At 40.5% G+C, this 16,346-nt stretch overlaps 1 protein-coding gene across 7 annotated transcripts in view; it reads right to left on the bottom strand.

Moving 5' to 3' along the window:
- The window catches only part of LOC117821516 (cyclin-dependent kinase 17-like), a 48,656-nt gene that overhangs the window by 29,974 nt on the left and 2,336 nt on the right, over nt 1–16,346 (bottom strand). The window contains exons 1-3 of one of the 7 annotated variants that reach the window (XM_034695865.1): nt 14,978–15,296; nt 6,536–6,696; nt 4,253–4,417 (exon numbers count right to left, since the gene is read on the bottom strand). In XM_034695865.1, the coding sequence (XP_034551756.1) occupies nt 4,253–4,417; nt 6,536–6,665 (295 nt within the window). In that variant the 5' untranslated portion in view covers nt 6,666–6,696; nt 14,978–15,296. Of the gene's footprint in view, nt 1–4,252; nt 4,418–6,535; nt 6,697–14,192; nt 14,451–14,825; nt 14,933–14,977; nt 15,335–16,346 lie in introns of those variants that run through there. The other 6 variants (XM_034695866.1, XM_034695862.1, XM_034695863.1 and 3 more) reach the window with 6 other exon arrangements.

Raw genomic sequence — 16,346 nt, forward strand, 5'->3', positions numbered from 1 at the left:
CAACGCCTCACCCAACTCGTCCCTCCTTTGCCTACATACAGAGGCTCTGAAAGACACTAGCATTCTTTAGCAACATGTTTGCCCCGAGCAAAAGCTAATGTTACAGCAAGCCGCTCTGACAAGCACAAAAAGCTTGTAACCAGATAAAGGAGACGGCTCCATTGTTCTTATAAAGTCCAATCTGGGAGTGAGCGGAGAGGGTTGGCCTGAGCAAATGGACGGCCAAGGGAGTGTAGGGAGCGAGGGAAGGGGGGCTATAGCGATTAATGCTTTTATTGCATCAACATTAAATCCCTGGCAAAGATAAGGGCCGTACACAGAGCAAGAGATAAGGGTGGTCTGAAAAGCTTTCTGTCTTTTATCTTTGCCCCAGTCTGGGTTCATCTGGAGGTTAAATATAGCGTTATGATGTATGAAGAGAGAAATGGACAGAGAGGAGGGAAAAGAATGAGAGGAGACGTTTGTGGCAGCGTCAGAAATAGAAGCCCGGGAAAAGTGCGGAGCTTTCAGCAGACTCCTTTCTCTCCGTAAAACAGACAGCAGGACCGAGTAATCCTCAACAGTGTAAGTACAGATCTTCACAGAGAGAAATAGATGAGGTAGTGGTGAAGAGATTTTTGTTTTTCCTTGCTGTAAGTACAGTGTGCAGGGAGTGGGTGTTGGCCCTGTTAGCAACAGATGGACCACAAACCTGTAAAAGCTCTCTGACGACTGGCTTCAGGCCAAACACCTCTAATATAAATACCTAACCACACAGTAAGGCCCACTTATACAGATGAACCTGCTATTTTATGGAATCCTTCTTCTGATGGCAAGAGCAGGTTAGAAAAGGGTGGACGGTCTCTTTAGTGCAGTAGGAAAGAAAGATTGCATCATCATGTGGCTTTATTAAAGACTGCGACGTGCTTCGACTGCCGAGTGGCACACAGTGAGTCAGCGAGAAGGACCAGTGAGGAACACACACGCACATGCACACACAGCGAACCTCTTAACATTTTAAACTACACCTTATCATGATTTTATTAATAGAATGGCTTCTGCTTTAGATACTGCGTCAAGTTCTGTCCTCTTTTGGGGCTTTGCTGTGTTCAAGGTTAGCTACGGATTAAGCAACTGCCAGGCCAACTGTTTTAAAAATGATGTGAATTTTTACAAATTACTTGCATTTCTCAGTATTTGTGTATTTTTCAACCTGTATTTTTAAAATGACCTAAAAAGCTGACCTACAATTACCAGTGCTTGTGCTTTTAGCCATATTCATTTATTAACAAACTAAGATTTTGTCCTTGATGGCCTTAGTGTTCTGATTATGGACCTGTGTTAAATTACGGACAGCACAACAGCTACCCAAAGTGAAGCCAAAACTTGTAGATCCCAATAGGGGAAGATGGAGACGTGGCGCCCATATTAATCTACAACCAGTGGTCCTGATATATTGCCAATAGATTGACACTTAGGCAAATCAAATTCTTTGCTTTCTTGCTGAGTGCAAGATGAGACATTTAACAACACTCTGTTTAAGAAGCAAAAGACAGGAGATGGCTGATTTGATGCTGTTTGAAAGTTAGTAGCTGTGTCCATCTCCCTGTCTCCCTGTTTGTTATTTTTTTGCATCTCTTTCTCCCCCTTATCCCACTTTGTCTGCCCATCCAGTCTAGTCAGATACCAATACTGTCACTTACCAATATTGCCAAGTGCTTGCTCACAATGGATTAATGTTGACTAGAAAGAGTAAGGTCTAAATTCCCGACTTGTTGTGACTGGGTGATAGTCAAATGAAAAATAATGAAATGATTGAAAACTTTAGCATCTTTTAATAAATTACATTGTATTATTAAATGTTTTTACTCAAGCACTTCAGGCCTTTTTTGCTTGTAATTTCTATTATTAAGTATTTTAAGAGCTGTTATAGCTGGAACTGTCAGGTGAGTGTGGCTAATATTAAAGCTCCTCTGAGGAACTATTGGTTTGGCTTGACTCTGGCGCTCACTGTGGACGACATGGTACCTCTTACCTCTTTGCTGATGTTGTACTACATGCGTAAGAATTGTTTCGGAGAGAAAATCTGAACCTGCTGTCTTTGATTAAGTTAATCATATCACTCACTGTGAATGTAAAATAAATGCTGTTTCTTCAGAATGCTGTCACTCACTTTATGTGGGACATAGTGTCTGTGCTTACAAGCATATAAAAAAATACTAATATTCTTGTTGCTGATGGTTTGTTTGCTTTAGTAAGTTACATAGAGTTGTCAGTATTCATTTCAGTCTGTTTCATAAACAGCTAAAACTCGTCACAGGAGCTTTAAGCATAATCTGATATTTTGACAAGAAAATAGACAAATTCACTCGATAAAATCTGAGTTTTTTTGCAGTTCAAACAAATATTTGTAAGCAAAAACTTCACACAGTCCTTCAAATAGCAGTCCTTTTGTCATTACAGGGATCTTGTATAAGGTCCATCAATCTCTGGTGGTTATACCTCCAGCTATAGCAGGATCACAGTCGACTTATACTCATGATACAATCTCTTGTTAGTAAAAGCTCAATGGATGCTCAGTGGAGTTTTGTTGTGGTCTATGTTCACCCATCTGAGGACTCCGGGGATGCAAAGCTCAAAGCTAATGTGACTCCTGAAGGAGCTACGGTGGAACTAACACTCGCCTATTGCTCTGTCCGTCTCTCCTTTCTTTCATCTATACTTTTCATTTCTCGCTCAGTCCCATGTAATCAATCCCATACCATTTTAAGCTCCATTTCCTTCTCAAACTCATCTCAGACTTTCCTTCTCCTCCATCCATGTCTCCCTCTTCCTCCTTGTCCCTCCATCACACCGCTCCTGATATAAGCCGTTCTGTCACACCAGGAAATGAGATTACCGGGATCTATATATCCACAGACCACACGTTCCATTACATAATGCAGGCAGACAGAGGGAGAAAATAAGTGATTTCATGAGCATGTGGATGATGTGAGCATTGTGCACGAATGTGTGTGTGTGCTTGGATTAAGGTCATTAGAGTTTTAGTCCCCAGATTCGTAGTAGCTGTTGGGAGGTTAGCCAAGTCGTGTCATTAAATACGGTTTTATACTCACTGAAAACTCACAAAAATGCATGCACGCACACAACAGCACACACACACACACACACACACACACACACACACACACAGCCCTTTAGAGTTTGCAAGAAATTGAGTCTACATGACATCAGTGTGTGGGTTAGTCTTCCACCCAGAGATGGCAGCATTGCTTAAGTATGCTGTGGTGAAACACTCACTGTATTATTGCACAGATGAATATTAAGTTAATCTTTGCATGCATGCAGAAAAAGGTACAGAAGAGTTATATTTACTGCATTACTGACACACAGAAGAAGAAGTGTACATCAGTAATAAGTAAATGTTGCAACAAGATAATGACAGAAGAAGTTGATAGAAAGGATAATGGAAAGAGCTTGGTAGGATGTATGTGTGAGTAACTGTAACAATAGGAAGCCTGTATTCTCTAGTGGTGATCTTATACTTAAGCAAGTTAAAAAAAAAAAGCTTCTTTTTAACAGTTGATATAATCAGTGATTTATTTTTAACAAATGCACTTCCAGTCTGCAATTCCAAGTATCAGGTAGGATAGGCATTTCAAATAATCATACACAAATAAATATTATTTTTAAAGGTCTTTGTTTTTGTCATAAAGGACTCAGCTTCATAGCCAGTTTAAGACTCCTCACAGTTTATATAGTTTGACAGCAGAATGGCTTTTGCTCTGATATGTCATAATATCTAATAATTGTTACTGCTTACTCTTCATGTAGTGCCTCATTATGCACTTGTTTGTGTAAAGCTACTTATAATCTGAGTAAAAGTAAAATCTCATGAACAGGTAATAGAATTTGTGTGTAAAAGCAAACTTTTAACTACCGTGATTTAAAAAAATTGAGAACTAAACTTAAAAATGTGCACATACTGGAATTTGTTGCTCAACTGTGGAGGAGTAAAGGTATGAGGGGCGGAGAGTGGAAACATTTAAACATCTACAAACTTTAGGGAGGTGCCACACTTGGAAAAGTACTGTCCACCTTTGGTTTATTCTAAAAATGACTCCCCTTATCCCAGGGAAATGTGTGTTTCAGGCTTTGCTTTATTCATTAAAGTGATTATGCAGAAATGACAGGCAGCACATTGTTATGTTTTTGCTCTTCATACTTATAGGTGTGTGCATGCTAGGTGTGTGTAATGCGAGTGTGTTTGTACCCAGAGATCCAGTCCTGTGCAGGTTCAGGTAGGCCCTGTCTCTTTCCGGGCCCCCACCGGGCTCTCTGCGCAGAGCGGTGCGGCCCAGATGACTGGCATATTGACGCAGGAAGGAGGGAGCACTGTGTGAGGCGGGAGGGTGCAGGGCGCACACCACCATGGGCTCTGAGATGCACGACGCAGACGCAAGGAGAGCAAGGGGGGAGGTAGTAGGAAGAAGGGAGTAGAGAAGAAAGCCCAGAAGAAAAGCAGGTTGACACAGATAAGAAAGAGGAGGAGGAGGAGAGGAGAGCAAAGACCAGAATAAAGTATAGGGAAGGAAAGAGGGGTATTTGGGAATAGCAGAGGAGAGGGAACAGAAGCAACGGAATAAAAACAAGCAGGTAACAGAAATTGTAGAAGGGAGAGGGGGAAAAGAGAGAGGGAAAAAGAGAACACAAGGTCACACAGAGACCAGACACAGAGAGGTAGCAGAACATGTAGAAACAGGTCAGTATGAATTAGTAGAAGATAAAAAGATGGGAAAGTATACAGTTGCTGTAAACAGTTATTAGAGATAGGAAAACTGGGTGAGGCACAAGGTTGGCAGGGTAGAAAATGTGTTGAGTCATGGTCTGATAAAGATTTGAAGATGTTTCAACAGAGACAAGCTGAAGGATTACTATCTGGAAAAAAAGATGAGCAGATTTTAAGCTAATTGCTAGTCGGAGAAGAGTCTGAGGGTAAAATTTAAGCTCAGTGATAAAGCAACACCCTGTCAGGACACGTAAATCATCACCTTTCTTTCACATTCATTAGTACTAATGATTTTTTTCTGCAGAGCGTGGGTGGATTCCCACTTGTCACATCTTCTATCTTTTAAATGATCCTCAATTTTCCCCCACATTGCACTTTAAACACCACCCTGATCAACAATGATGAGAGTTAAATGTTCCTCTAAAGACCTCAAAGGATTAGGCTCATGTACCGCAAGCCCTCCAAAGACCAAATGGAACAACTGATTTGTGATCAAGGCGCTAAATGGATTCTAGTTAGCACCTTGACAGTTGTGACAATTTTCTCTTTTGCACATTCCGACTACATGGTACAGATGTGGGGTGACAGAGGGTGCTACAGTAAGAGACAGGGACAAGAATGATGCTCAGAACAAGATGTAGAACAGTGGTTAAAATTTAATGTCTCTCTACATCACTTCCTCCATCCCCATTCCTATCCCTCTTTAATCCTTCCACCTCCTTGAATTCTCTGGGAATGAACCGGTATAGCTTTAGCCATTAAATACTTAAGAGAAGGATGTGGAAATAGAAGAAGGAGGGCAAAGATGGTAGCAAATAAGATTAAATGCATAGAGTATAATACTGGCATCTGGCATCTGCTGATCACAAACCAACCTCCCCCTTTCTATAATCTGATCTGTTTTTGCATAAATGCTTGCAAAATACAAGCATAAACACACACTATTTGACAGGTGACGTCTGTGGTTTTTCCAACATGAGAGTTGCAATCTTGGAAGATGCCCAGCAGATGGCACCAAGAGTTTCTGAGAGTGACATTGCTTTTTGCACTTCAACTTCTCATGAAGTGAATGCAAAAAATTAATGTCTGTGAAAGCTAAACATGGTTTTGTAAATTTAATTACATTTCCTTTCAGTCTTGTCGATGAATTAATGAAGCACAGTGAACGCAGAAGTGATGGTAATGCAGCAGATGATGAGGTGAAGATAAGGAAGGTTAAGTGGGCTCAAGTGGGTTGAAAAGCTCAAGTGATACTGGAATTATTCTATGAGATACCTGCATGTTATATTTCGTGAAGTAGTTCAGTGTAAATGGTTTTATTCTTGCAACTATAATTTTGCATAACCTTCCTGTATCTTCTGCAATACTCTTATATGACCTCTATTTTGCTCCCTCTAGCCTACACTATTATTTGCATCAGTTAGTACTTTTTATGTTCTGAAAAGCTCTAAATGAAAGCCTGAGGACATGAGATACTGTCACACACTAGAAACTTCTCCTTAATAATTTGGTTGGCCTGCTCCTGTGTTAGAAGACACAAGCGATACACACACTGCCTTGGATCTTTTTAAAAGCTCTCCCTCTTTGAACTGAGACACATGCAGTGTGTCGATGATCCACAAAGAACTCTGTAGAGAATGACTAAACATTTTCAAGTTATTCTCCTGTAAGTTTTGAAATAGGTCCCCTCTGTAGCCTTTATGTCTCTGCAAACATATGTGCTAATCTGCTTGAGTGTACCTGTGTGTGGGGGTGCACGTGTCTCACCATTGTCCCTGGCAGTGGATGGCTCATCCAATGCCATCTGTTCTGCCAGTTCTGACAGAGAGTCATCCACAGGCCGAGCGCTACGTAGAGACATGGACAGCCTCCGCTTGATTATCTTCATCCTGTCCATCTTCTCAACAGGACCACTGAGGTCCACTGGCCTGAAGGAGTGAGACAAATGAACAACAGCATTATTATCAGCATCAGAAACAACTGCATTTCAGTCATCACTTTCACTGCTATTCACCCAAGAGGCAACCTCCGGTCTAAAAATATGAGTCCAATGCGTAAGTGCTAAAAACTGCAGTTCATCAAGAATCCACTTGAGGCTGGCTCCGGAAGTACCAGAAATCACATACACACCAATTCAAAAAAGACAATCTTTACAGCAGAGATAAACATGTTTACAGCCTGGTACAAAAGACGAGTGTAGTCTGGATAGATCATTTCTCGATCGGCACACACTGTGAGGGGGGTGAATTTTTTTCTAATGCAGCAATTTCGAAGATATTGAGATTACGAGTCTTCCAATGAGAGGCACAGCTGCCTGCGGGAACACTGTAGCTGTTGGCTAGGAGGCTCAAACTCCGACTCTTTACAGCTTCAAAACAGCGCTTCAGAAACAGATGGGTGACGTCACGGATACTTCGTCCATAATTTATTCAGTCTATGTATTCACCATATTAGCACAGCGGCCATTTTCATTGGACGTATCAAGCTCTCGTGTTAAACAGTCATAGTGCTGAATTAATGCCTTAAATATGACAATGATTGGAACACAGTAAAAACCATGAAGAAAATCAGACTACGGTTCAAGTAAAGACAATTTATTTGATTACTTATTGACAACAGCTATTGTTAACATTTAGCATCTCCCCAGCAAACAGAACTGTTAGCTAGGCAACAGAACTGTTAGCTAGCTATAGGTTTCATTCAGTCAGCTATTCAATATGTAGTTTGTATAAATCTCAGCCTAACCAGTCTTATTTCACTTTTAAAAGGTTTTGTTAGCATTCAGAAGTTAACTTTTGTCTTTATTACCTCAACAGTTATCAAGTAAGAGCTAATAAAGACATTCAGCAGATGTTATCAAGCTAGATAGCTATTAAGTGTGTTGTTTTACTTTTTAAAAGGACACCATAGTAAAACCCTTTTAAAAGGGTATAGTTGGGGCACTGTTGGCCTAGCGGTCTAAGCACCCCACATACAGAGTCTATAGTCCTCATCGCAAAGGTTGCCGGTTCGACCCCTGACCGCTACCATGTCCTGCATGTCTTCCCCCCTCTCTACTCCTCACATTTCCTGTCTCTCTTCAGCTGTCCTATCATAAAGGCAAAAAGCCCCCCAAAAATATATAACTTTAAAAAGGGCATTGTTAGCAGTTAGCTTACAATAAATGTTAGCTAGGTTATTTGGTTTTTTTTAAGTCTCTACTTTTGAATTTCTGCCTGCAATTATAGGACATCAAAAAAGAGACAGGAACTGTGGGTGAAAGAAATTGGGGCAGACATGCAGAGAGCCATGGCCGAAAGTCAAATCAATAGCTTTGTAAGTAGGTAGCTAACATGTAGTTTAATGTTTTTTTAATTGTTTTTAACATTTCATAATGAAACAAATCATATATTTTTATAGGTTTTGTCAGGGTTTAGCCCACTAAAACTATTACTAGACAACAGCTCAGCAGCTATAACATATAAAGTTTTCATTTGAAATACGAGCTAATGTAGCCACAGATTTTCACCTATATTTCCAGGTGCTGTTCCGTCTTGAAACATTCAAATGCTTATAATTTTGTAGATTCCCAACATTAATGAAACTTACAACCAGGACAACAACAGTATCACATTATAACAGCATATTAGGTTCCTAACCTGTGAGTGACAGCGAAAAATAGCCACCACGTTAATGGTCAGTTGTTGTCATTCCAAAAAAACTGTCCCATCCTGCCCTGACACAGGGAAACCACTACGGTGCCTCTCTGAATTTTCTACAGTACTTTGGTCTCCCGATGATTGTGTTTGCTCATGCAGCGTGTGTTCTCATTGTCATGTATCCCAAGTGCAAACATTGCAGAATAAACCGTACAGAATGAGAGAGCAGACCCAGAGAGACAGGCAGAAAGAAAGAGGGCAACAAACAAAAAACTCAACCAAAAACAAAAAAACATGAAAATGGCTGACTATGCAGCTCCCCAGAGGTCACAGATGAGAGCAACTCTCCCTGGTGAGTTGTGATTGACATACATTTCACAAGCTCTTACATTCATTATCTATAATGAAGTCAGTATATTCATGTGGTGTTCACCTGCTTTACTACAATTTAAAAAAATAGTTGAGAAATTCTGCATAGACAAAAAATGTATCACTGATTAAACTTAAGAAAGCTGGTTTAAATACTTCTGTTTTCAGAAGACATTCAGCATCCAATCCCAAAAATAACAGGAGGTAAAGTGCATGTTGTTTTTCCAGCAGAGTGCTCTTGATATTCACTAAGAAACCGGTTTTGTGTCAAGTATGGCGTGCAACTCTTAATGTCAATGAGCTTTTAAAGTTACATCTTGTATAGAGTGCCTCCAAGATACATTGAGAATCTATGTTACGTGTGTATTTACAGTATTAGCTCCGCATGTGTGTATTTATGTGTACTGAAGTCACTTTGTGTTGTGTTCTCTTACACTCAGCTTTACTGGCCTGGAGGTAGATGTGGCAATGGAAGAGTATTTCTGTCCCACCTCCACTTCCTGTTACTTCTATCTAACCCAGAAGGGCCCAAAAGCTGACATGCACAAGCACACACAAATACACACACACACACGCGCACAAGGCAACCACTGCCATTCTCTTTGTGTCCAACCTTGGAGGCTTCAACAAAAGCCATTCATCCTTTCAGGCTCCCAGTCTTTCAGGCCTATTAGAGACAGCCTATGCTCTGAGGGAATTCAAACCGAGTGATCCTCACTCAGTAAGACTGGCATTTTTTTTCCACCAGAAGATGTGCTTCGGTAAGTATCCATTGCTAACAGCATTGCCTCTGCCGATTTTGGATGCGGTTTGTACCTCTTTCTGCAGAGTTTCTCCAAATTAAGAAATAAAAGTTTTAAAAATGGACAAAGGGTGAAAGGAGGGCGACACACATTCATTTCATAACATCCATCACCCGTGGATTATCAGTATAAATCTCCCTCCCCCATCATTTGCATGTTTTCTCAGACATCAGCAGAGAGGAAGCCTGCTTTGACAAGGAGATTTGGTTCTTCTCTTGTGATATCACAACTGTCATCCATGAATTTTTTTTAAATAAGTGACTCACATTATGAGGGGATAATGTGATGCACTTCTTGTAACACAGATAAAAACACATACAGCGTTATCATTGTCACACACTTGTGCTCGCAATCGGGCATGCCCGCACACACATACAGACCCACAATGACTAATTTCACAGTCTTCATCTCATTTAACTCCAACATTAATGTAGTGGGAATCTCATCACCCAGCTGCTCAGAGAGTGATACACTGCAGGGTACCAATGTATAAATGTTAAGTGTGAAGGGAATAATTTTACTCTTAACTCTGATATTATCAAAGATGATGTGGTATATCATGTCAACAGCTAGTAAAAAAACATTCATTTTATGTAAACATTTAACTAACAATGATGACTCATAACTTTTCCAAATATTAAGACTTTTTTGCAGATTTCTAACATTACCTCCATCTATTGAAGTTGAACATATCATGTAACAAACTTTGGGTGTAGCTAGGAAAGCTACTATGTCTTACATTCTTCCAGCAACCGACACCATCGGTTGAGTTAGTCAGTGGCCCAGAAAAACTAAAAGCTATTCAGCTTGGTTTGCTAAGTCTCTGTTTTCACTTGCATTGCAAACAACTTGCAAAAATATGCTACAAGCTGGGTTAGGGTAAACCATCGAGAACTAAACTAAAGAACTAATTTGATCCCTGAGAAGTCATTTAGTATCAACAATGGTTTGACATCAACAACTGTGGCAAAAATGTCTTAAAGTAATGTTATATAAATACTCCATATTTATTTATAACCACCATGACTATCTGTATGATTGATTATGCATCCTCTTGTATCTGTTTAGGTCTTGCAATGAAGGAAATATTGCATTTTTTAGGTTAACAAACCTGTTCTTCTTTTTTTAAATGTGACTGGCTAGTTCCAGGGGAGTGTATTGCTTCTTCTTCTTCACCTAATGTTTGTTGGTAGTTAGGAAACTAATTTATATGTATGCATTAGCATCACAACTTAAACTGTTGGTCAGAGGGAGTGGATTTTGAGCAGTCAAGAACATATTATTATTATTATTATAAAAAGCCAAAAGAATCTGATCCTTCGTGAATGCGTCATCACCTATGTGTGACCATAAGTCTTCTGTTTTAAAGTGGCTTTTGATCACATACTTGACATTTATGTATGTTTGCTGCATTGCTAAAATACTAGTTTTGAGCAAACAATGCAGGATAGCTTTCATTCAGTCAGAGACTACTGTATGACATGTCTTTGTTGTCTTAGTATCTGTGATGGGGGAAAAAACGTGTCAAGAAGATTGAAGTGTTATGAATGTGCTTAGATGCAAAGTGTTGTCTCGTGCAGATGGACGTGGCAGTGTGAAGAGTTTGGCGGAGGCGAAAGAGTGAGTGGGACGGGGCACGCTGCTCCAGGCTACCAGCACGCCACGCTCACCACGCTCACCACACAGCCGACAAACCACAAACAACTCTGATGTAAAACTCCCACTGAATGGAGGGACATACTTCAGATGATGGGAGCTGTGCTCACTCCTAAAAACACACTAGAAAGCACTTCTACAGTTTTTGTTGTGTTTGAAAGCAGTTCACTGCACTGTTGATGAATCCAAGAGCGGTATCGCTCTGGCTGTGCAATAAAACGAAGAGACGAACAAAGGTTAATAGGGCAACTGATTAGAAAATATAACACCTTCTCAAACTTTGTTCGTAGTTGTTTGTCTGTTGGAATCCTGGGATCGTGTATGTGATTCCACATGTGTGCATTATGAATTTGGATGGAAGTGAAGTGTTCATGTTTTGATTTATTCAAGACACACACTATTTGGGTTGCTAGGTTACAAGCCTACACTGGAACCACAGTTTCTGTCTCTGAGGTGAGAAGAAAGGAGACATGGGAAAGCAAAATACTGAAATTCACTTATCAAATTCACACAGAAAAACAAACACACACACTCAGGCACACATGATCATGTCAGCTAAAACAACTTTCAGCCCTACAGTGTTTGGGTTGCCACGCACTGCTGCAGCATGTTATCCTTGCCAGCCTTGCTCCGGGATTCCTCTGCCTGTGTAAAAGAATGAATGGGCCAGAGGACCTGAGTAAGCACAATACACTACCACTAGCTAGCTGCAGGTTTAACACACAAACAGACAAAAACACTGATTCAGAAAATACTTTCATCCGAAGAGATATTGAATTCAACAGCTTGTGAGAATGAGATCAGACTTTGTGTCAGTTATCCTCAATGTTTGTCTTCATTTCACCACAAACAAACATGCAGTCTTCTGCAGTTCAGGGGCACATGAATCACACGCATGCATGCACTCACATACAGTGTGGCAGAGTGGAATTGGCACTCAGTGGCACTTCGAACACAGATTGGCGCAGCGGCCTGAGGATGCATGAGTAATGCACAAATCTGCCCAACTACAGAAACCTACACACATCCACACACACAAACACAAATAAACCAACAGATAACTCAAAACATAGTCTATATGCCCAGAGGCCTCTCCTCAGCATTTTAATCCACTGTCACTTAACCTAAATCTCCCAAGTTAATTTGGGATAGGGAATTATAAAAGCAAGTTGATGAATAGGAGTGCAAGAGTGCAAAAACAAGGCAGAAGATCTAAAATGTCACTTTACAGCCATTAGAGGAAGGAGAACATTCCTGATTCTGAAGGAGATATAGTTCAAAAGGGTCAAAGAGCAATCCCAACACCTAGAATGGAAACATGGCTGAACCAACATCATATAGTGCTACACCATTAATTATTGAGTTAGACACAAAGTATTTTTGCTGGGCACTACACTCCTGCCAAATAAGTTTCTGGATAAAAAACATTACCAGAGTGTACAACTGGTTGACATTCAAAACAGAGGACATCCATAGTTGCACTGAGAACTATTTCATGTCACTATACTGTGCAATATTTTACATGTATGGCCCTTAAAGGCCCTGTGAGGAGTTTTGAACTGGCTGAGAAACAGACTGAAAATGATACTGATGCCTCTTTATGACCTTCAATAGCAAACAAGTCCCTCAGCAGCAACACTGACACCTCCTCTGTTGTAATTTTTAATGCCTGAAACTGCCCTGGGGGGGTAGGTGCCAGACCAGATGATGGACATCTTGCTTCAGAAATAGCCTTTATTTGACTGTTTTCATGGAAAATAATCACATTGCCTGATAATGTTGACTGTTGAACACAACAGGATGAGGCTTTTGTTGAAAAAACTACTTTTGCATTTACAGGACAAGAGATAAGAGGTTTCACTTTGCCCACAAGGGGGGCGCCAGAATCGATACAAAACAAAAGTTCCTCACAGCAGCTTTAACACAGCAAATTGGATGCAAAACTCATGAAAATACAGATGACATTTTACAGAAAGCAAACATGCGAGCCAAATAGCAAATAAAAACCCGGTTAAATGTCATCATCGCATTAACAGCTGGAATAACATTGCTGGGTAATGTTATAAAACAGTAATAACTGGTTTAAATGGCTGGGTTAGGATACATCAGCGAGAACTAAACTAAAGAACTAATATGATCCCTGAGAAGTCATTTCGTAGCAACAATGGTTTGAAATCAATAACTGTGGCAAAAATGCCTTAAAGTAACGTTATATAAATACTCCATATTTATTTATAACCACCATAGCTATCTGTATAATTGATTATGCATCCTCTTGTATCTGTTTAGGTCTTGCAATGAAGGGAATATTGAATCTTTGAGGTTAACAAAACCTCAAAAAATATGACTGGCTAGTTCCAGGGGAGTGTATTGCTTCTTCTTCACGTTTGTTGGTAATTAGAAAACTAATTTACCATCACAACTTAAACTGTTGGTCAGAGGGAGTGGATTTTGAGCAGTCAATGACATATTAGTATTAATATAAAAAGCCAAAAGAATCTGATCCTTCATGAATGTGTCATCACTATGTGTGACAATAAGCCTTTCTGTTTTAAAGTGGATTTTGATCACATACTTATAATGTATGTTGTTGCATTGCTAAAATACTGCCATATTGCAATATTTTAAAGAAAGCACAAGCCAAATAATAGCAATTAAAAACCTGTTTAAAATGTCATCATTGCATAAACATGAATAACATTGCTGGGTAATGTTATAAAACAGTAATAACTGGGTTAACCGGCTGTAATTAAAAGTGGCAGGGTAATTTCAATCTGCTTGTTACAACGGTATCGACGGATGATCGCTGATTTCCAGTGTGGACATCCCACAGAGAAGGACATAAATAATGGATTGGTCAATGATACTCCAAACACGTTACGCTTTTTATTCTTTAGAGCTTCTTGCTACAGTCATCCATGATCAACCTATAGATATTGGTGTGAACATAATACTTGCAATCGTTGGAACACCCACGAGGAAATCGGCGAGGATACACAACACGACTGCAGGACTGGACTGTCTGCCACATTAGCGGACGAGTGAAGGTCCTGATCCCAACTAGACGTGGCTGCAGGCAGAGCGCACGGAAGTGGGCAGCGTTCAAGCCGTCCGATAAACATCACGGGACTCCAAAACCAGATAAATGGGGTTCATGTTGGGCCTAAGTTGGCAGAGAGAGATCCCTCCACCTTTCGGGGCCTTTTGCGTTTTCGGCCAGCCTCTCTCTCTCTCTCTCTCTCTCCGTGTTTTCCTGACGCAAGTATCCGGTAGGAGGAGAGTCAGACTAGGGCACAGAAAAGTTACACAGCCCTCCTGGAACGGCTCACAAACTCCATTGGATTAGAAGTGAGGTCATCTCTGGGACTATCCCTACTTTACGACAGTGGTTTCTACATGCCAAGACCAATAAACTATAATGTAACGAGCCAAACACACAGCTAAGTCCTGTATCTGATTTTTTAAATCTAGTAATTTTCACTTTTTCCCCTCATTCCGAATCAGATTTCTACCGAGATTTTTAAAGCGCACACATTCACCAACATTACTCCCATGTAGACACAGTGGAACACAGTCAAAATGCCGAAATACCTTTGTTTTGCCGAGCTGAAAAACAAGTCCACCTGCAATGTCAGGTGATAGGACACCCGTGGATGTTGCTTGTAATTCCCCCAACATTAATGTCACTTAAAGCGCACAACATACGAGGCTGAACCTAATCAAATACAACGCTTCTTACTGACCTGCTAGTGTTTGTGCTGCAGGAGACTATTGTTCCACTTGTGTATGGTAATCCAGGCGGCACGCTGGGCTCAATCCACTGCGACAAGTTCCTCCAACTACTTTGCCCTCAAACGCACCAGATTTCCCTTTTCCCCGTCAGGTATGGCTCAACCCTGAGTTCCGCCGTGTGTCGCAGTGTCCCATTCCCCGACTAAGTGCATCACTGGTCTGTAATTACGCATTATTCCCCCCTTACTTTCGCTTATAAAGAGCACCGTCCCGTCCTGTGATGATCAGCCATATCGCTACTGCTGTGTGGATCCCAAGTGGAAGCAGTGGCGTGATCCCGGAAAACACCGCAAGGGGTGTGTGTGAGTGAGTGAGTGAGTGCATGCGTGTGTGTGTGTGTTGGAGAAATCGTGAATACGTGTGTGTTTGTATATCAGACTTCCTAACCTCCAGCTCCCTCTTCACCTTTCTTTAACTGTAAGGAAACAGGGGGTCGGGTGGATTAATTTGGGGGGGTGCAGAGCCACTAGGGAAATGAACCTTCATTATACCAGCTCCATTCCAGTCTAAATATGTAGGCCTACCTCAGAGAAATTCCTTCTGAATAATGCATTGGCTGAAAATTATGGAAATCCAGCCATCCACCACTGCTTCCTTCTTATCAACATGAGAGAAGATCTCACAGGATAATTTTGAAGTTTGGCTCGCAGTGCAAATACATTCTCATGTGGTGGTTTGAGATTTGAGATTTTTTTATATTTGATGAGTTGAATAACAGGCAAAAGTGTAAAAAGTGTGTTAAATTGGCTCAGATGGATTACATTTAATTTGCCAAACAACCCACTTGGACAGTGAAACGCATACTTCATTTTGATATAAAATGGCCACTACCCCATGACTATTGTGGAGACATGCTCCTAAATTAAATTAAACAACTTGCTGATATTTTTTAAGCAGTAGCCATTACGTGCAAATACATTCTTGCTCTTTTTGCCAGGGTATCACTTGGATCCCCAAATATTACGTCAGAAATCACAGATGACACAGCAAACACAGTTGATGAGTGAGACCCAGAAGTTGGTCTTGATCGCCACCGTGTGATCCTTTTTAAGAACAGCAGCATGTTTTTATTCCCAGTCCAAATTAATTTACTGTGGACACAATTTATTAACATAGTCCCTGTTTATGTAGTCTTAGAAACACAGCAGATCTGTCACCATCACCATTTGTGTCGAATGTACAAAGAACAGATGCGTTTTTGAATATTGTAGACATTATTTGTTTAGTTTTGTTGAGAGTGAAGTTGCTGTTGTTTTAACTACTGTATGATAACTCTGGGTTGGTTGATTATTTAAAAATATGATTTATTCAATAACCATA

This window comes from Notolabrus celidotus, chromosome 11, assembly GCF_009762535.1.
Source record: "Notolabrus celidotus isolate fNotCel1 chromosome 11, fNotCel1.pri, whole genome shotgun sequence".
Lineage (NCBI taxonomy): Eukaryota > Metazoa > Chordata > Actinopteri > Labriformes > Labridae > Notolabrus > Notolabrus celidotus.